The following is a 22,425-nucleotide window of genomic DNA, read 5'->3' as shown; positions in this document are numbered from 1 at the left end:
CTGTCCAGTATTTATATTGATATTTTTAGTTTTTAAATGAAGCATTTTTAAATACATGTCTTTAAGAGTCATCTGTTTCCAAATATCTATATAAAACCTTAGCCTTCATTTTAAACAACCACATGAACTAAAAACATAGTTAGATTGAGTAAGTCACCTTCTCCTCAAACCTCCAGAGGTAAGGAACATAGTAGGTTTCTATGACAATTGAGAATGATATAATCTCCTCACCAATTCAGTGAGAGATTTTAAGGGCAAGCATGCGTCCCGAAGTTGTGCAGTAAACATGCACCGCAGCTTACAATTGTTCATGCAAAAATTAAAAAGTTTCTAAAGGGACAGGGAAGTAATAAGATGGAAGATAGATATTGCTGTTGAATCCCCTGACAAATCAGATTCAACTTTTATTATTTAAAAAGACAAACAGAGCATCTGTGTCTTTTCAGTTGTAAGAAAAAACAATCATCAAATCACATTATACTCTTTATTTTGAAATCTTTTAAGTAATTTAAAATGATCTCTTTTGACCAGCACTTTAGCTGTTGTACAAAGTTAATTTCATTCAGGTACTATCAATGTGATTGTTTAAGACCAAGGAAGGTGTGAGAAAATACACAAAGCTGGACTGCACAGTCTTACCCCTGAGCACTCACATGATGTTGAGAAAAGTGGAAGAACAAAAGCAGTAGATTTTTGGAATATATAGGCACAATAGCAATCCAAGCATTGCGTGGAAGGATCCTTACATTTCTACTGGTTGGTTAAATTATGAATTTATTCAGTTTTGTTTATCAGTGCCAGACTCTTTGCATTCATTTCATGTCAAAATACTCAGTGTTATGCAACCTGTTATTTAATTTAGGAGGATTAAAAGCCATTACATTTCCAAATACATCCTACAAATAATCCTCCTAATTCTGAACTAAGGTGGCTACCTAAGTATCATGAATTTGATTTGCACATGAGAACATCTAGTTCTAGCAGTCAGTTTAACTTCTCCATGCACTCTAATATATACAAATGAGCAGATAAATCTGTGGGCTTCTAGTGGACCAATGAATGTTGAAGAAAAATGCAGTCATACACTACAAAAAAGAATCCACACTAAGAATCAGGGTTAGGCCAAAACAAACAATGGTGCTGTGAATGCCATTGAAATGGGTCTGATGTTTCTTGTTTAGAGGGTGAATAAAGCCTGACCTGGAGTCTCAATAGAGTTTTGGATTAAATATGTAACTCACATATACAGGAAAACAAAAAAAATTAATAAATTTAATAAAAATAAAATTAATATTGTTAATAACAACTGGCCATTATAACCAAAATAAAATATTTCTTCCAATTGTCTGCTGTGTTAAATTTAAGAAAATTATACAATGAGTGACTACCCAATCACAATGGGTGATCTACATGATAAAAACTAAGATAAATGTCGCAAGCATTAAGGGAAGCAGTTCAGTTTAGTTGAAAATGTCTCCCCCCCCACCTTTTTTTTAACTGAAATGCTAGTGCAAGGTGTTTCTGAGGTTTTTCTTTCTGCAAACATCTGTTTTTATCAGATCCTTTCAATTCACCTTCATGTAAGAAATGTGTTTCTCTACATGCAAAAAAAGATGATTCAATATCATTGAAATTATATGTGTATATATATGTATTTATAAGCAAGTTACAATCAATATTAAATGCATTTAGTTTTATTTTGTTAAGGAATTGAAGAGGAAAAAAGGATATTTTCATTGTTTTCCAGAAGAAACCTCGGCACAATATTATGCTCAGTCAGCAGTGTTTCATTAATGCTGCTGTTTTCTGATTAAGGTAAAAATAGAATTATCCAACTCCACAATATTTTTATGAAGAACTTGACCGAGAGAGGTGTTGGGTTTTTTTTGTTGTTGTTTTTTTTAAAGACAAAGAAAGTACAAGTTATTTCCTTAATATTGATAGTGTCATAGTAGAGAAACATTAATTGAGCATAGATGCCATTAGCATCCTTCCGCATGACTAGATACTAATTAGGTATTTTTTTGTTGTTGTTGTTTTTTTTGGTTTTTAAGCCTTCCTGCTAACTAAGAATGGCAAATCCATGTTTTATATGCATTCAAAATAACCAAAGGGAGAGAAAAAAAAAATCAGTCAAGCCTTCTTTAAGTACTCTAGTTCTTTAGCAGCTCAGCAGAAGCAGCCATATCTGAAGTCTCCCACTAAAATTTTTTAAGGAGAATCATTTGACAAACATATTAATCTTATTTCAAAGTGTTTTTTGTTTGTTTGTTTTCATTTTGTCTTTTATTTGCGCTAAGGGGGACTTATGCTAATAATTTCAATAGAACACTGAAACACACAGCTTTTGGCTCTAGTTAGAAAGTGTTAGACTGCTTTCAGTATCAATGACAGTCCATGAACCTGAACATTCTCCAGTTAGGAAGCGGTTAGCAGAGGTATCCTGCTAAATCCTCATGAACAGACAAAATGAAAATCTTAAAAAATCAGCATTTTTCAGGAGCAGTTCAAAATAATTCAGTTTTACAATATATTGAATGCAATTCACAGACATTAAATGTTTAGACTTAAAGAAATCAATCAATCAACAATACCTAAGTTAAACAGCATTTTAACAAATTCTGAATTAGCTATTAATAGATGCTTAGCAGTGGGGTGACTTTATGTTCCCTTTCAAGCTCTTTGAAGGAATAACAAATCGTAGATCAATGATGCTCCTTTGTATAAAATACTCCATTACTATTTTCAAAGTTTAATGACATTCCCTTTGAAAATAAGACCCCCCTCCCTCTGTTTTGAAAGGTTATGCAATTATCTTGACCTTACTTCCTAATGTACATTTATTCCTTCCTTTTTGTATCAATCTTCCTTCTAAAGATGATAAGATTTCATTTTGCAGACTTAAGAAAAGCAAAAAATGTCACAGCTCATTGTTGTCCCACTGACAGTCCTTATTCAGACAGTGAAAGAAAAGGAGATCAACTATTCTGATTTCCTCCATGCAAACCAATAGATACCATCATTATCACTCCTCCATCAAGACAGTAACTTCCTACACACCTTAAAGAGAAGTCCAGTCTTGATTTCAAGGTACCAAATAATGACAAATGCTCCTAGAAATTTGTTTCATTCACTAAGTTGCTCTCAATATGAAAAAATAAATGAACAAACAACAACAAAAACACCACTCCATCACCACCACCACCAAACATTTTGCTTAGAATTCATGCATCTTCAGCTTCAAATTTACAGCTACTGCTCTTATTAAAATCTTTGTTAGTCTAATATTTTTATTCCTGGAAACTGTGTTTCCATATAGGCAGGTATGACTGAATCATTGTTCAACTTTCTCTGGCAAAACCTTACACTCTGGCAACTTCTTTTATATTCGTGCAATGTTATCGCAAGTCTCACTAAATTTTGAGCTCTTAAAGCTTCTTCAAGGCACTACATGAAGTACTTAAACTCTACCCTCACACTCCCACCCTAAAATAAATAAATAAATAAATAAATAAATAAAGTGTTATAGTTCTGCAAAATAACTATATCCTGACAATGCATTTTCTCAACTATCTTGGGAGCATGAATGTAGTAAAGGGACCTACGTGTCAAATAAGGAAGGTTCTGTTTGGACCAAATCATCATTAACAAAACTGAGTCTAAGAAAAAAATTGCTGAAACGTATGCTTTCAGTGACTAAACTGCAGTGAATGAATTCTGGCAACATTAATTTCTATGGCATAATATAAATATGTAACATGCCATAAAACATATCAGGGCAACCTGATCTAATGGGTGGCATCCTTGCCCATGGCAAGGGGCTGAAACTAGGAGACTTTCCAGACCCCCTCCAGCCCAAGCTGTCCTATGATTCTGTGGTATCTTCTTTCCTTGCAACCAGGCAGATTTTACCTGGGAGCAACAGAAAAAGAAATACAGAACCATACAATGACACATTTGTAAAACTACATTTATAGTTACATCTTTACTTGCACATCAAAGCAAAACCTTGTATTCATCTATGTTGAGGCCATCAGACCAGACTGCATAAAAAAGTAGTATTTTCGAATTCAGCTATTTAAATTCGAACTTGTTACACACAATTTTAATTTTTATGATTTAAACAGCAATGTCATATCAATGCACTTTCAATTATTAACAGGTGAAGATAGCAAATCCTGAACTGAAACCTTGAAATTCAAAGATGTCCTGATAACCACAACCATGCCAAAACATATAATTATATTTAAAAAAAAAAAAAAAAAAGTGAGATAAAATGAGTATTGATAAAAAATTAACTACTTTTCGGTAGTTTCTGTAGAGGTCACTCCTCTGAATGCAGTATGTTGTTAAAATGAAGACTATCAATAGGGGAATTTTCAACTTCTATTGCATTATATGAACATCTGCTCTAGCTAGCTAACTTGGAGAGTGCTAAGGTTTATGTTTTGATCAGAAACCCATTAGAAGTCAGCAGGTTATAAGAAACAGCAAAATACATATAAAATAATAATGATAAAAAAATACATTAGCAGGCAAATAGCAGACTACATATTTGTGCAACTTTAGAAACATAGATATTGTATGAGTGAGAGAGTGAAATACATCCATATCAATGAATCGGGCACTCAATTTTCTACTGTAACCTCATGTTATAGCAAAGCCTCCATTGCGTGTTATGTTCATACCAAACTTTGTACAACTTATTAAAACATAATTCACCCAATTATCTTGCTCAGAGAAGGTGCTTGACCTGCAGCTGAAGCTCTGTGAAGCAATTATAGGGCCATTTGGAATCACTGTTTTGATAGTCTCACCTGCCAGTTCAAACCAACAGAAGAAAGCATTTCCTAAACTAACAAAGCAGCACTCCTGAGCAGTTTTGGGCACACAGTAGAGCACGAGAGACCATCTGTGCTGCCTTCCAGAGCAGGCAGCGGGGGAAAGCACACCGCTGGGCAGGAGTTAACTGTGCTACAGGGGTGGCACAATAGAAGAAAGGGAGGAAAGGACTTTGTCCTACCCAAGAAACAACAGGTGCCAGACGGCGCTGAAGCCCAATAGAGCTGGGGCCTTCCTTGCATCTCAAAAGTCATTTATTTTGCACAGGTATCCAGAAGCATAGTACTGCTTTACAGTAAAGCAACTGTGCTCAAAATACTCATTTTGTAAACTGTATTCCTTGAATTGCCTCTAAAGGAATCAGGATACAGTAAGGATTTACCCTCAAAGGACTGACATCTACACCAGGTAGTCCAAAGAGATTAGGCATTAGGAGATTATGGCATTTTTTATTACTCCTTTTGCCCTGGAGAAAGTACTCAGATCATACACCACAAAGCACTACTCCTTCATTTCTGCCTGTTTAGAGAATATTCCTGACTATTTTTCATCTACATGGCATGCCTTTTTTTCCCCTTCCTCACTGTTGGAGGTCCTTAAGTATATGTAAAAGATTATTACTGGTGATTTTATGAACTATCTACTTTAGATTGTAATTATGATCCATCAAAGAATATTTCACAGCAAAAAATGAGAAGAAAAGGGATGACAGTTTAGCATGTATCACTAGATCTCCTCTTCGGAGTTGCAACAGTAAATTCATGTCAGATGCCTCTCAAAAAGATCATCAAAAAGATGTACTCAAGGAAAACACTGAGTGTTGTATCACATTGAATAGCACAAAATATTCCAATATGCTAGAAACAATAAGGAATAAATGAAATTTTCAATTGACTTTCCAGCAAATCTATTTTCATTGCAAATGGAGATTTTGCATGTATTGCATTACATATGGTAATTGTGTGACATCTATTATGAATAACCATGTATTCCAATCATCTCTTTTAATTCTATTCCACCACAAGAGCAAGCCATGCAATACCTTGCCCAGACTCAGTTAACTGTGTGTGTGCTGCATATCACATTCTCATGGCTACGTTGAGGGCTAAAGGTGCTAGATGTGCACAAACTGCAACAGGAACGTTTTTCTAACTGTCATCACCTTCATTATTCAGAAACTACTTTAAAAAAATAAATAAATAAAAATAAAAATAAAAAAGTTGAATTCAAGTCCAGCTATGTGATGAGAAAAAAAAAATAAATCTTTTATTCCTTTCTTTTATAAAGTTTCTGGTAATTGGTACCCAAATGTAAAGAACATGGATATCTGCTATTGATAGAGGGACACAAGTTTCTGTAGTGACAAAATTGCAATGACAGCACACTAACCTTTTGTGTTTGTTATCTATTGTCCATTTATGGCTGTTGAATTTGTTTGGGTTTACTGATGTGATAAAAAGTATAAAATTACAGGTTTGTTCAATAACCACTCCAATTACAAATTTGCTCTCTACTAGACTAGAAAATAACTGCTGGACTAAAAGTATTCATTATCTATGAACAGAACTTCGCAGCTTCTTCAACAACAGGAATGCCAATTATGGGTTAAAACTCAAAGGAAATACTCAAAAATTATATTTTCTGAGTCCAACATCAGTTTCCCTGCCATTTTTCATATAAAACTTTTCTACCTCTTAATTATACTTCATTTTGTAAAGCTTTGCTTCTCTTTTAAACTTGACATCTTACAGCTCCTTAGAAGGAGGATTTTCTTAATGAACATTGAGCCTGGTTTCTTGCTATACTAAAACAGGAGTGGGTAAACTTTTTTTTTCCATGTGATCTCTGCTATCCCCATGACAGGAGTCTCATAGTACATCTACAGATACAAATTGATGTGAAAAATCTTAACATGCTCTGCAAATTGTGAATGATGTTAAAGAGAAAATGTGGGGCTGTAACTAACCAAAAAGTTAAATAGTTTTACATATGAATGTGAATTCAATTAAATACTTTCAACCCTCAAAAATACATGCCTTCATATAAAATTGGCTCTTAAAAATTATGTAAAAATGAAAAAAAAAATCATAACATGGGGAAGACACTCGGTAGCAACTATGAAATGTGACCTTCCATAGCAATCAGCAGCCAACTGATCTAAGAATTTTTACATTTTTTCATGATGACAAGAACAGACTTTTCGTACTGTTCTTTACTTTACTGGCATAGTGTAAGTATGCATAACAGGCACCACAATGGTGAGGACTCGTGGGCTATGCTTCAGAAATTCTTCTGCATGTATCTGGAGCTTATAAGGACAAACAAGTCCACTTTTAGAGGACATACATTAATAAAACGCCTTCAAAACTATATAGTGAGTGCCACTGAAATACATAAAGCAGGTTCATGCATAATGTGGTGGTGGGTTTGTTTTTGTTATTGTTTTGTTTTTAGTTCATTTATGAGTTTCAAACAACAATGATAATGAACAGGTAAATAAGAGATTAGACGAGAATGGTACTATTTTAGTTGGATATCAGCACATGTTACCAATGTAGCCAAGAAATTTAATTACACAGATCCAACCTATTATGACACACATATTTTTTTCTTTCCCTTTTTTATATATTTTTTTTCCTGAGATAGATCACATTTTATATAGTGAGATTTGAAGGTCAGTTGAACACATCACTAATAAGAGACTGCCAATCCCTCTATGGCATTTGGTAAGATGGATTTTATATGAAGCACTAGATTCTACCTTGGGAGCTACTGCTGCTCCCAGATGTGGCCTTAAAACAGCTTTGTTAATAATTCTTCCGAAGTAGGTTGTGCTACATCCTGAGAAATTCTTATCGTTATTCTGCTGAATGTACATAAATGAGTAATTTAGTTAGTAACTTACTCCATTTGCAAATTAGCAAAATATGTTTGATTTCATTACTTTCAGTTTTTCTTTCTTCCTGAAATGCTGGCACAAAGCATTTAGAATGGGATATTCATCAACACCATCATATTAATGCTACCTTAACCATGCAAACAGAATAGATAAATCCTTATCATGAAGTATGTCTCCTTCAACAATGAGCACCTTTCAAGTGAGGCAAGATTTGAAGGGAGAGAAAGTGTTTTTATTAGACCAAATGATAGTTACATATTGAAAAATAAACAATCAAAAATACAAAGAGACAGACAGACTGACAGACAAGCTTTTGTGCATACAACCCTGAATCTATTATCTTCTGAAGCAGCATTTCCTAATGCGAGTCAAACACTATTGCTTTGTTTGTAGACTGCAAACAAAATGACTCCAGCCCTGAGATAATTAACTGGCCTCTCTATCACCACTAAATTCAAGTGGTTTGCATACACAGAGCTGAGCAGTCATTCTTCGGGCTGTCTGAGCTGTACATTTTTTTCCCAGACGGTAGTTCAAGAATACAATGAAGCTGACCTACTGGTTTGCTGCAGCTAGGGGTGCACTCTCACTTCTTACCTTCTGTGCAAGGTAGTTCATACTATACTAAAAAAAAAAATACTAAGGATAGGAATTGTTTTTCCTACTCATGTGTGCATGCAAACATTACAGCATTAGTAAGTCCTACTTAAGGGATCAAGGCTGCTCATATATAAGGAAGAGTCATGGAACAGCTTTATCTGGGAGTTGACTGAGAAAAAAAACAGTCATTTTGTACTGATGCTGAACAGCTTCAGCCTAGGATCTCAAAAAGAAATTATCAGACACTGAAAATATAGAAAGTCTCAATCTATTCTGCATTCCTGCTGAAGAAATATACTATTTCCCTCACATTTTCACACCATATTCATCACATATCTATTCTCACACTGATAGTTCTTTCTACACCAGTAAAGCTACTGCATCCCTGTTCCTCATGCTCTCTTCTTTTCTGAGAAATTTTGAGAAAATTTTTTGAGAATTTTTTTGAGAAATTCAAGTAAAAAGTTCAGTCCTCATTGCACCAAGCAACATTTTCTGTCTTTATGTGATTTCATTGCTATCCCCAATGCCCTACTTAGGTAACAAAGTCTTCACAGAAAACAGCTATTTTTAGCTCTTTTCTTGAAAGGCAACTGACACACTGTGGCACCGCTTCACAACTGCTCCTTAACATTGCGCTAATGCAAACTAATAACAAAAGTAATGTATATGAAGCTCCAGCAACCAGCGCTAAAGAATACTTTCCCACAGGGCTGGATATGTATCATGTGTAGTTGTAACAGCGCAGTGTATATTATCTCAATATGTAAATGCAATTATTTACATTCTGCAATAACTGATTTTTATTTTCTAAAGCCTCATTTTATGGCAAATATTAACACTTGTTTGGGCTTAAATACATAAAGTTCATAATTATGTAACATAAATACTGATGTGATATATGTTCAATGTACGAGCTAACTAAATGACAATAAACAGCAGCTCTGTAACTTTAGGAAGGATTAAAAGTTTATATTCATGCTAAGCACCTTTTTTTTCAACCAAACTTGTGAGAGAACTTGTCTTTCCAGAACCAATGTCCAATCTTCAATGGAAAAATCTATCAGGACTGTAACTAAATTAATTACTTTTAATTATTTTAACACACCACGCTAATTAAAATGATTTAACTGCAAATATTTTGTCACAATAAAGACTATGTCAGTCTCAAGTAATGCAACAATTCTGATAATACTTGAGAGCTCACAGATAGGTACATTGTACAGCAAACCAGATGCTATTCTTATATTGGATGACCTAGATTGCATCCCCCCCATGCAACAGATCCAGAACAATTACACTGCAGCTTAGGCTGTTATCAAATCTTTGAAGGAACATCTGGTCCAACAAATGTTTTCTCTACTCTATAAGAAAGGAACAAGTCACGGTCACTCACAAAACAGCACAATGCAATGCCTCAGCAACAAAGAATGACCACTAACTTCATATAGTGGTGAAATTGACAGAAAAAATATGTTGGTTCTTATACATATGCAATTTCCCTATAATCGGAATACTTTGTGGTGGAAGACAGCAGATCTCAATGGAATAGAGTAACACCAAATAGTCCGGCAACACTTAATATATAACAGCTGAACGGTTTGTTGTTTTTTTCTTTGCTTGATTTTTTTTATTATTTATTTATTTTTATATATATATTTTTAAGTTGAATGCCCTTTTTGTAATCAATCCTGGATGATTTTTTTTTTATGTAAAGGATTTATTCTAATTTATTATATGTGCATACATGTGCACTTATTGGAAGTGCTGCACTGTCTACCATGAATTACTATAAAATTGCTTAGTCCTGATAGCCCTCAGCTCATCATTCCCGGATGGAAAGCATGTTGTGCTTTTTTTTTTCTTTTAATAACCAATTCAATAAACTGTTGAAAAATGCTTTGTATAATATAGTACTGCCATAGATCTGATGTTTGTCTGTCATTACGTATTGCATTCAATCAATTTACAAATGTTGCTGTGTTCCTGTTGTGCTAGTTCTCCTTATGGCATCCTGAACAGAAATCCAAAGATCAATATCTTGTCTGCTGGAAAAGAAAAAAAAAGAAAAAAAAAAAAAAAAAAGAAAAAAAAAAAGTAGGACATAACAAATGAATAATTTTATTTACAAAAAAAAAAACTTCTAGTTCCCAAATGGATTCTACTAATGTTCAAATTCATTTTTCATGTTTAACACCAGATGAAAGCAAGCATCCTGCACAATACAGTGAGAAAGTGATAAAAAACACAGTTCATATTTATTGAAGATGTGAGCAAAACCATGTAAAGCCATGCCATATGGCTAGGAAAACATCAATAAAATGGTAGGTCATTCACAAAGTATTTGTAGCCATATTAAAGAGCAAAAAGTCCACGTCAAGGAGCAGATGGATTTTCTTAAAAACACACTACAGTTCTGCTGTGAACTATGGAAGCAGCAAGACTACGAATGAAATGATTTGAGAAGACAAGCAGAAACATAGCTACTAGAGCTGATTCACTTCTTGCCTTGCATTCTGAGCGAAGGAAGGGCTGCATCCAGTGAGTATCAACACCCCTTGCAGTATTGCAGCTAGTGAATAGCTACCTTCTCTAATACAATTAGTAGTTTTTCAAGACAGCAACAGACTACTTTCACAATCTCTCTTCACAGAGCAGCAAGTTACCAGCACTTATAGGAAACAGGGACTCCACTTTTCATGAAACATGGTATTTGTACCTGTGTAAGCTTGCTGGGAAATGTACAGTGTGTACATTTCCCAGGAGGAGGCTCACCTCCTCCCTGCTCCCAAACTAACTTCTAAGATTTTCACTGCACACAGTACTCCCATCTAGACTCTTGTCTCTATAAGAATCCACAGGGATTGCTGAAACAGCATCACAACATTTCTGTACAAAACGGGGGAAAAAGCACCCCCTAAAACAATATGTCACTAATCAAGACCTCTTGAGCCCCCTGGGTGGGGAGTGGAAGGCAAACACTAATTCTGTACACTGGCCGTGCATAGCTCTCCATCTCGGTTTGGTTACGCCAAAAGAAGTGAATGAGTTTGTTAGTAGTGTCAACCAAATGAGCACGTTTTTGCTTGGACAGCAGAGATTCCAGTTCAATGTCACATACCACCTGCTCCATACTAAGGTACCAGCTATTTCTTATTTCACAATTTGCAATAACCACTACATCTTCCCTCAAGGGGTTCCAATTGCAAAAAAGTTCATCACCCATTAGACAGAAGTCTAATGCTGAGTCAGATAAGGCATTCTCTCCAGGAACAGGACAGCTTTTCCCTTGCCAGGAATACTATGTTCTTGCTATTCCTACTCTTGGTTACTACAAGCACAGTTTGACTTTCAAGTGTCAAGCTGAATTCACAGGACCAACAGATAGAAATAAACAAAACTTTTAATGCGTTAACTGAGTAAACATGCTTTAGGATTGCTCAAATCACAAAACAGCGATTTCCACGAGACTATTTTTACTGAAATTTCTCAGAGCACAACTGTATTTTAAAACTATTACAACAAATTCACAACTCCAATCCTATGTTCTGTTTCAAGATGGAATTTCAACCTTACAAGTTAATTAAAGCCACCACCTGGAGTGAGCTGGCTTTCAAACTGATTTCCTTTGTCTCTCTAATTCACATGCATTAATATTTTATTTTCTACAGGAAAAAAAAAAGAAAAAAAAAAAAAAAAAAAGGAATGTCATAAGTGTGCCAAAGACAAGGCAGATAAAATTATTGCAATAAAACAAAGAAAATACACTTGTTACTGCCAGGTCTTGAGACAAATGCTGCATTATACAGACATTTTAAAAGCTTACAACTGCAAATTGCTCTATTTTACATACTGTGTTCCAGCCTTTGCATTAAGATCTTTTCTAATTTTTTTTTCTTAGTGTAATGAGAGAGGGAAAGTGTTGGAGTTTTATTATCTGAACATTTATTCAACAGAGAAACAAAGACTATATTATATATTACAACACATGAGCTATTAAAACAATGTGACACTATAAAATATGCTGCAATACTCATTACATGGATAACAAAGCTAAACCTGAGCAAATAAATGTATCTGCCAAACAGTCAGCAATAACTATGCAACTAGAGTTTATAATCTTTAATTATTTAAGAAGGAAAGAAACTTGTAATAATTAAGTTTTATAGGATCCTTAAACTGTCACTTCTAGATGCTAACAAAACTTTAAAACAACTCTTTCATCTGAAATACCTCTTCATTGTTTAATAACAGATGCGATTGTTCACTTAACTAACCAACAGAATTGAACTATTGTTTTAGAGCTATGTACATACAATGTAACTATTGTATATAACTATACATATATAATAGCGATATAATAATAAAATATAACTATTGCATATAACTATAACCATAGAACTATTGTTTTAAAAACTTCCACATACAGTACAGAAAACATTTTATTTACTCTCTTTTACTCTAATTTACTTATTTACCTCCACAATGCATAAACCTACATACCGGTCAAGAATTTACAAGCTCCTCAACTCACAATGACTAATGGGATAGTGTCTTTAGATATCTTTGAACATATTTTGCCATTTTTTGCCTAAAAGCATGATGGCTCTGTAAGCCATGTCAATTTACATCAGATAGCTTAGAAACTCTTACTGGAGAAAAATAATTAGTTTAATTCATTGAAACATATTGATGGTAACATGTTTAGTTTCTATAAAGTCTGTGCATATTTGTCATACATTTATAACCAAATGATCTGATTTCTGGAATGAATAGAAACATTCAAAACAGGTATACCAAGAAGTTCTACATTGAACAGTTATAATATACAGAAGTAATGAGAAGAGAGGGACATTCAAAATTTCAGAGGAATAAAATACTTTTATAGATATAAAATTATATTAAAAGCTACTAAATTTAAAAGTATATATTAAATTATGAGAAACAAAAGAAAAGTACAGAAAAGCTTTCAATGAACTCCAGACTTCTTTTCCCCCCAACATGCATTCAGCCATTTCTTAACAGTTCTTACTAAAATTTTACCATAAACCTCTGTGGAAATGATCAGTCTTGAATATTTCTGAAAAGTTCAACCTCCAGCCACTGAAATCAGCACAAGTTACGTAGCACCAGAGTTCTAACTATGAAATAATACACAACATTATAAAATAAACTGAATAGATGCATTTAGCATCTTGCACAATCAAGTTCCCTTAAAACTTCTAAAAACTAAGTTTTGCTTACAACATGGGGATTCATTTTTCCTCAGAAAGTGTGTTTGCTATACAGATGGCTTATTTAATCCATTCCTACCTAAATTAATCAAAGCAATCTGTTCCCCCCCAAAAAATAATAGTCTTCATAGAGCATTCTGCTGCCATTTGACAAATTGTGTACATTTAGCTACAAGAAGTTGCAAATCCTCCATAAAGAAGTTACCACATCTAAAAATAAGTGACGTTATTAAAAGGGAAGCAGTATGTGTTATTTAGCATAATATGAAATTTAAACAGTATCCTCTCAGATACACTTTAAAATGCTTTTAGTAGCACCTGTTGTTTATACATCTTCTGTGGTGAAAAGGTCAATAGAAATTCACCTGTAAGGTCACAGTTGCTAAGCAACCCTTTTCGGCAGTTCTGCAACACCAATCAAGCGTATTACGTTCCACCGCCTGGTTTCAGAATAAATCCGCGCAACATCCTACCTGGCCTTCAGAGCATGCCAACCTTCCTCAGCTTCTCCACAGAACACAGGCACCCATGGCCAAGGCACTGTTCAAAAGGATACGGCCTGGGACCACCGGCTTGCGGTTCACAAGAGCAAAGGAGAGCTCAGTCTTCAGGAAGACCACGGAGGGCTTGATGATGTGCTGCCCGAATCTCAGCATGATAAATGTTAATCTCTGGGTTCTGAAAGAGACAACAGTTAAGATAATTATGAGACTGACTTTGTTTTTCTGAGCAATAGGAATAAGTTAGCCAAGTTGTCTGGGTTGCTTCTGAAAGAAAGTGCCTCCTGGGCTTACCAAGGTATCACCAACCTTTCCAAAAATATCACTGATGTGAAGGGGTGACTTCTTTCCAAAGCGTGATTTTTACATTGATTTCTAAAACCAATCATCTTGGTTGGGCTACAAAATTTGGGACAGAGAGTTAATTTCTTCCTCCCGTTTTCATTCGTTGTGTATTATACACATTTTGAGTCATACGTGCTTAGAAAAGCACAAATAATATTTCACGTGCCCTTTGTGAATTAATGCACATAGAGGCTTTCAAAATAAAGAAACTACATTTTCTAAATCAACCTGTCCACTAAATACCTCAACTGAAGAAATACCAGTTAACTAAGAAAAACAAATTAGTTGGTCATTTTCTGTCCATGCTTTCCAATTTGAGCAACTGATGTGAAGATCAATAGCTGTATGCAATGTTTTCTCTTAAACATAGAACCAAAGATTCCCACTTTCATTCACTAAAATTTTCTTGTCTTTTGGAGACAATGAAAATCCTGCTTAAATAACTAAGGCACAATCCTAACAGTATCTATTTTAGGTCTTTAAGCCCTAAATTATTTAACGTATTTAATTCAATCAGAAATATCCAAGATGCTGCAGAGTAAAATATGAAGTTATGAAAAATTTCATGTGACACAGTATTTCAGACACATCAAAAGCATTACAATAGTATTACCTTACTTGAACCAAGTGACTCATCAGAAAATTCAGTTTTATAAGTTACTTTGATGGAGGAAAAGACACTATTAGAGTCTAATGGGGTCTTTTGATGCAGTTTTTTTCTTGCAAGCCTACGGTGTTTAGTAATACTCAAACGCCTGGATACCTACATTTCAAGTCCTTGGCATGGATTCCATTTTCACATGGTTCTTAATCTAAACATTTTTTTGTAACTTAGCATCTCACTCCGTCTATCTGTTCAAACAAACACTTCCACTACTCCTTCTTGGTCACTCTCATCCCCTGTGCCGTGGGGTCCCTCCAACGGGATGCCATCCTCCTTGAACTGATTGATCCTGCTTGGGCTTCCAACAGGCAGCAGCTCTTCAAGAACTGCTCCAACATGGCTCTGTACCATGGAGTCCATCCATCAGGAGCAAACTGCTCCAACCTGGGTCTCCCATGGGCAGCAGCTCCTGCCAGGTCACCTGCTCCTGTGTGGGTTCCTCTCCACAGGCTACAGGTCTGGCTGGGTGCCTGCTCTGGCACTGGCCCTCCACAGGCCACAGCCTCCATCAGTGCAGGTCCACCTGCTCCACTGTGGTCTCCTCCATGGCTGCAGCATGGAATCCTTTATATATAAATATATATTATATATATTTATATATATATATATTTTTTTTTTAAATATATATATTTATATATATATATTTATATATATATAAATATATATATATTTTAATCATATATTCTTCTTTATTTTTGGAGAGATACTCAAAAAAGATTTTGTCAGCTGAGCTGACAACCTGCATAAATACACTCAACATATTTGCCAAAATAAACATACGCAGCACTATTTGGCATAGAGTTCGGATCACCACTGCTCTTTTTCTAATCTTAATGAATATTTTAAATTCTTTAAAAGCAATAAAAAAATTCATTTTCTGAAAATTCTAAATGGATCCACACACAGTAACCGCAGCCTGGGAAATTTAGATCAACCGTGCCACATGGTCTTAATATACCTACTGCATGCATCCAGGAAGAGTGAGTGCAATAAAAACCCTGGCCTCACACCTCCCTAAGCAAGAGTCTGAAAAATCAGGTTACAGCACAATTGGTCTGACCCAGAATCTAGAACTCAAATAATCATTAGAACATTTTGAAATTCCATGCATAAAATTAATGTATCAAATGCTTTCGTATTTGCTTACTATATAATAATATGCCTGAATAGTGTATTTCTTTCTCTCAATTCAGACTAAATAACTAACGCATGTGTTTCAAATGTGCGATGGTTGTATTGGTTGCACTATGAAACACTGCAGACCCCAGTATTCTCCTCTCTAATTATGAAAAGAGATTATGTTGTGTTTTTTTTTTTTTTTTTCTTAAACAATTATCTATTAGATATTACTTAAGCTGTTTTCTGTCCTAGTGATCCTTTGTGTTTTTTCTGTAAAGCGTTATCATCTATGCTTAGCACCAATACAAATGCTAAAAAATACATTAGGAAAATGAGTAACGGTTGTAACTGAAAAACTCATGGCTATGTAGCAGCACACTGCAGCAAGGCTGGAATATTCCAGAGTGCAGTGAGGCAGGAAACTGCTACCAGCAGAGCAGGTTCTCAGTCATCCGAATTCTACCTGCTTATTGCTTGAATGACCTGTAAACAAGCAGAAATTGATACAGTACAGGTGTATGCATGCAGGTCATGAGATGCAAATAGTGTGTGCACAGGGCTTCCCAGCTGATAGGAATCACCTCACTAAGTCTGTTCCCCTGGGGATTTCCATTTTTCACATAATGAGAAGGTCATTGCCAGCTAAAACCATAATCTAAATATAATTTGTGAAAGATGTTTCTTCTTTAATGATAGTAGTCTTTTTAATCCCAGTAATAAGGAGGGCAATTAGGTAGTAATGTTAAAAAATGAAAGAAATCCATTTCTAATAAAAGAAAATTTCATCTCAGTTTAACACAGTTTCTATTCTGACTATTCAGATAAAAAGTGTATTTACTCTTCTTCATATTGCGCGTATATATTACATTGCCTTTTTCATCTCCCTCATTTTCCTAATTAAATTTCCTTCAAGCTGTGCTCCTGTAGTTGTAGGTGGGAGTATAGTGTTAAAGGCTAGTATAACAAGTGGACTAATTTTACAGTCACAACAGATCTCAAATCTGTATATCCTCTACTAGAGGGGAAGAAACAAACAAACAAAAAAAAAAACAACCCACAAACGAAACAAACCCTCACATTGGCACTCTACATTATACCCTTAAAAGTAAGAGTGCTAAAATTAAGAAAAATGTTGAGATATACTGACATATTTTCATATATTACCAGTTTTGTAAAATATCAAGAACAGTCATATTTACCCAGCCTCTAGAAATGCTACTCATACATTTAATGTAATTTTGAGAAGAAATCTAAACTTAGGTGTCAATTCTCCCAATGTACTTGGTTTGGGGTGCTGAGGGTTTAGTTTTGTGCTTTATATTTTTAGATCATAGAATGGTTTGAGTTAGAAGGGAGCTTTAAAGATCATCTACTTCAAACAACCTGCCATGATACAATTCTCTAGATCAGTTTTCTTGAGGTCCAATCCAACCTAGCCTTGAATAGTGGATGCTGTAAAAATGTTGGCTTCAAATACACAAAATAAGTGTATACTTGTCATGTGTCATCACCACAGACCAATAGTCTAGAATACCTTTGGAAATGACTTTCCCTCTAGTGCCCATAAGGAGAGATTGCACTAATTCTTCCTGCCTTTACAGACCTCCCACCTGGATGTTTACTTGAGGCAGTGCTGGTACTCCGTAACACCCTTTTATTTTATCGTACATTTAATTGTCCTTAGCTAGGAGGTGTTGAGGTCACCACCTGCTGGGAACAAAGCTCAGGACTTGTGCTGAACAGTTGCATTAGTAGTGTTCTAGAGAAACTACAAATTTGCTTGTGAGGACAGAACATAAGATAATGCAAAACGGGCTGCTCACTTAAAATGTGTATATTGAAAAAAGCCAATTATAATACAATTATCTCTCTGTTCTAATGATTAGGAATATTTCAGAAACAAGGAGAGAAGTATTTTTAATTTAAAGTTTACCATATTACTGTATTAAGGTTACCTGTTCGTTAATTTTGACAATCCTTATTCCGCTACTCAGTTTCTATGTTAAAACACAGCAAAATGGCATAAGTAGTTGTTGTTTGTTTGTTTTACAAAAAAACAACATTTTTTTGTTTTTGTTTTACTTTCTTTTTTTTTTTTTTTTTTTTTTTAAATCTACAAGATAAGACAACTTGTGTAACACAGAGTGGTTAAATGATGCATATCATCTACAGTTAATGACGCTTGTGGCTAACTTCAGATTTTCCTATGGCATTTCCTAAACTGCCCTTTATCCCCCACAATTATATACTTAATGTATATTTGGATTTTTTCCCTCTAAAAGGTGTTATTGTGCAGAGAGAGATATTTCTACTTAGACATCTGAATTCATCACATTCAATGAATGTCGTACTATGAAGAACTGCCCTGCATGCTATCTCCTCTCTTGTCGTGCTTTACCATTTTTTAAATTATTCCCTCCCATTGCTGCTACTTTGTGAAGATGAAATCCACACAGTTCAGACTATTACTTATTTAACCCAAGCACATAGCAATGAATTTTCTTGTTCCTAATAGTGAGGATTTGCCACTTTGATCAAAGAGAACTTAAAAACACTAACAAAAAATATTCTAAAATTACTAATTTTTTCTACTATCCCTTTCTTCCTACAGGGGCTATGTCTCAGCATCCTCCACTCTTGCCCTTGTACAAGATTTAACTAGATATTGTGAATTCTTCCAATTTCAGAAAAAGGCCTCTAATTAAAATAAAACAACGAAAAAAGACCGTCTCTGACAGACAAAATATAGCATCCCATTGCTATTTCTGTTCTGAAAAAGCCAGAAATTATTATAAAACTAGGAAAGGTGCTCAAGCATCTGACAGCCAAAGCTTAGTTTCTCTCAATGGGGTTGGTATTTAATGCTCTACATGGCACTGAAGGGAGAAGATTGTGCAGATTGTTTTCCATTTTCACCGCCCACAGAAGCTACTGAACAGAAAGCCCATTAAATGTGATGCATGCAACCAGTCTTGGTATTGTTGACAGGGAGTGATTTCTTACATCATACACAGATTATGATAGACTTGAATCCAGTACAAGTGGCTTCACCTGCTTAATCTAGCAGCAAATAAAACATCAAAATTATTACTATTTAAACATCGTATTGTTTTCTTAGCATAGTCAAACAAGCTAAATTATCTGATCCCTTTCACCCACACCGCAGCACTACTGTTTCCCAGCCCCCCCAGGGCTGTGTTTTTCCATTCTGCTCTCACACTGTTGTCCTCACAGTCTTGCACCTGCAAGCTCCAGTACTGCTGCTACAGCAGATTTGCCTAGGGAGTGACCATGACAAGAACGGCCCCTTTCTCCTCTTCTCCAACTGCTTATCTGTAGCTCTTGGTTTACACCAGGAGACCCAAGAACATGTCTACACAAAGTTTACTGACCAAGTAGCACCCTGCCCTGAGTACAGCACAATCCAGGTAACACTAATAGCATCATGAACAGCAACCTGATGGAGGCCTCGTGAATGGATCCTGATGAAAATTACCTAGTTTCTAATCATACTGATCTGACTGGGATAGGGTTAACTTTCTTCATAGTAGCTTGCATGGCACTGCATTTTGAATTTTTGACTAAAACAATACCGATGACAGATGTTTTAGCTATAACTGAACAAGGCTTTCTCTTTTTCTCCCATTCTTCCTACTCATAGTGAGTAGCCTGGGTGTGGGCAAGAAACTGGGAGTGGACACAGCCAGGACATATAAGCTTAACTGGCCAGGGAGACATTCCATACCATGTAACATCATGCTCAGCAGAGAAAGATGGAACAATTTTTCAAATTTGTTCCTCTTCAGGCATTAAACTGCTTGTCTATAGCTCACACTTCCCTCCCAGCTATCTGGTCTGTCATTCCTATGACATTTACAGTCTTCATTAAATAAATAAATAAATAGGAAATTCAAACTTCCAGACACACACATCGTTGTTGACTGAGAAGGATACAGACACCTAAAAGGAAGCGAACAGCTCTGTAGCAACATTGTACAGCAATCACAACATTGACAAGGTAATCAACAAACACAGAATCAAGCTAGACAGCAAGAGCAAAATACCACCTATAATATGCATAGAGGGCATAAATATTTTTAAATTATGTAGAATTATTTGTCAAATTCATTTCTACAACAAGTATTTTGGAATACAAATTAGGCCAACTTGTTTGTTCCTTATAATTCAGGTAACGAGTGCAAACTTATACACGATAAATGAAAAGATTTGTGGAGCCAGAAGAACTGTATAATCCATTAAACAAAGAAAAATGAGGTCTGAGAACAGTCATGAAAAAGCTAAGCACGCTTTACATACTTCAACTGTCTATTTGTATATTGTGTTTATTAGAAGATGACTCATACAGCATCTAACCATCCTGAGAAATAATTCTGGCAGTGGAAGCTCAATGTCTGTCTGTGTGATCAGATAACAGCTTGATTTTTCCTTACATTAGGACTTGTTTCTAAATATCACATTAAAACATCCTTTCTATTTTGACACCCTAGAAATACATGAAACTTTACTTTTTCCAAACAAACATTTATTATGACTAACATGAAATAAAATTCCTGTCTTGCATTATACCGGAGCGGGTTTATGTCCATTTTATGCCAAAACACACAGCCATGAACTTAACACACAGTGATGTTCCAACCGATAATCCTTTAAACAGAATCCCAGTGCAAGACTGTTGATCTAGATCTTCACAAACTTCTTCACCAGACATTTCTATTTTTATCAGGGAAAAAATATTAATACTGATCATGCCGTTTTCTAAAGCAGAAAGTTGAAAGGCAGAAAAGGAAAAATTCAAGGGAATGCTACACACTGTGCAACAACTGACGGAAATTATACTGTGAAAATCCCTTCTTCCAGGGTGGCTACCTAGGGCTACCTTACATGCTAGAGGAACAATGGAAGATTGGGACATTGCTTGAGATACGTAAGTGTAAGGAACTCTACCCTAGGGAAGGTAGAGATGGGGGAAGAAGGTTACTACTGAGACTAGCACCCTGCACTCTGAAAAACAGGAGTTTAAACTCATCTCTTCTGAGGCTACAAACTACGAGCTAATGCGGTGGAACAGCTAGGAATATTTTTTTGCTTTACCCTTCAGTAGAAAAAGATGGCTTTAAAAATGCAGAGAGAAGAAAAGCTGTCATGTTTTAGCATTCTTATTTATTACTTATATAGCACTATATAAAGTCACTTTATAGGCTTTAGTAACACATACCAAGACTAAGTCTTCCCCTGAAGTGTCTTACTGTTTCCTTCGAGTGAATGTGATTTAGACATCTATAGTATTGGATAGAAGAGATGTGGTAAATAGAGTTGCAGAAGACAAGCTGCTTGCAGTTAAGTGAAAAGATTCAAGGAGTAAGAGTCCATGGGGAGGAGAGAGAAATGGCTCTTACCAAAATTCTATGATGGTATTAAACGAAGAACAATTAGAAAGAGAGAATCAGATCAAGTCTGTGCCATGGCAAAAGGATGGGCCACACAACTCAGGGCCAGCACAAGAAATTGCATAAATACAAAAATCATGACAAAAATAAGTGTGCAATGAGCAATAGATGTTACATGGTATTACTTTTTTTTTTTTTTTTTTTTTTTTTTTTTCCTTTTTTAAACTTAAAACATCGTGCTACATGATCTCATGTGGCTCCAGGGATGGGCAAACATAAGATAGGTCAACATGATCACTGAGAGCATTAAAAAAATGTTAGAGAGGTTTTCCCAGCAGTGTGATTTTTTTTAGAGCATTCCCATATGTGGTATTAGAGCTTTAACTATACTGCATTTTTGAACATTCATCAGAACCAGCAAGAGGCGGGAGTGATGCACTGTCACGATGTACATTATGGCACTAAGAAACCAGTATTGTCACTTAAAAAAAAAAAAAAAAAAAAAAAAAGAAAACCTATTGGATTCAGTACATACCTTAAAGATTGCTCTACTGTATTTTATTCTTTTGTCCTGATTGTATTTTGTACTTTAAGCTTTTTGATACTTACCACCAGAGAAACTGAAAGATCCCAAAAGTTTCACTCTCTTCAGGCGAAACTACTTTAACTAAAGGACTGCAGAGTCAAAGTAAATCCAGACTTACTAAAAAGAAAATTATCAACAGAAAGAATGAAACAGCCAGGACTTCCGGATATTCAAAAAAAAGAAAAAGTCCACACACACAGCAGCTCCTGACCACACTTTTTGCCCATG

The 22,425-nt window shown here is 35.2% G+C and overlaps 1 protein-coding gene and 1 long non-coding RNA gene across 7 annotated transcripts in view; both read right to left on the bottom strand.

Annotated features, from left to right (window-relative positions):
* The window catches only part of FHIT (fragile histidine triad diadenosine triphosphatase), a 565,148-nt gene that overhangs the window by 389,131 nt on the left and 153,592 nt on the right, over positions 1 to 22,425 (bottom strand). For all 6 annotated transcript variants that reach the window (XR_014696330.1, XM_084530544.1, XM_084530543.1 and 3 more), the window contains exon 3: positions 14,132 to 14,253. Coding sequence is in view for 5 of the 6 variants with exons in the window: in XM_084530544.1 (XP_084386670.1) it covers positions 14,132 to 14,231 (100 nt within the window). In the remaining variant the exon portion in view is untranslated. The remainder of the gene's footprint in view (positions 1 to 14,131; positions 14,254 to 22,425) is intronic.
* LOC311441910 lies at positions 12,264 to 14,022 on the bottom strand. The gene is made up of 2 exons (XR_014696331.1): positions 13,941 to 14,022; positions 12,264 to 13,478 (listed from the first exon to the last, which is right to left on the bottom strand). It is a non-coding gene; the product is annotated as an uncharacterized lncRNA (long non-coding RNA).

This window comes from Aythya ferina (assembly GCF_964211825.1).
Source record: "Aythya ferina genome assembly, chromosome: 10".
Lineage (NCBI taxonomy): Eukaryota > Metazoa > Chordata > Aves > Anseriformes > Anatidae > Aythya > Aythya ferina.
Note: the sequence above shows the minus strand (reverse complement) of the source record. Positions and strands in the feature narration are given on the sequence as shown.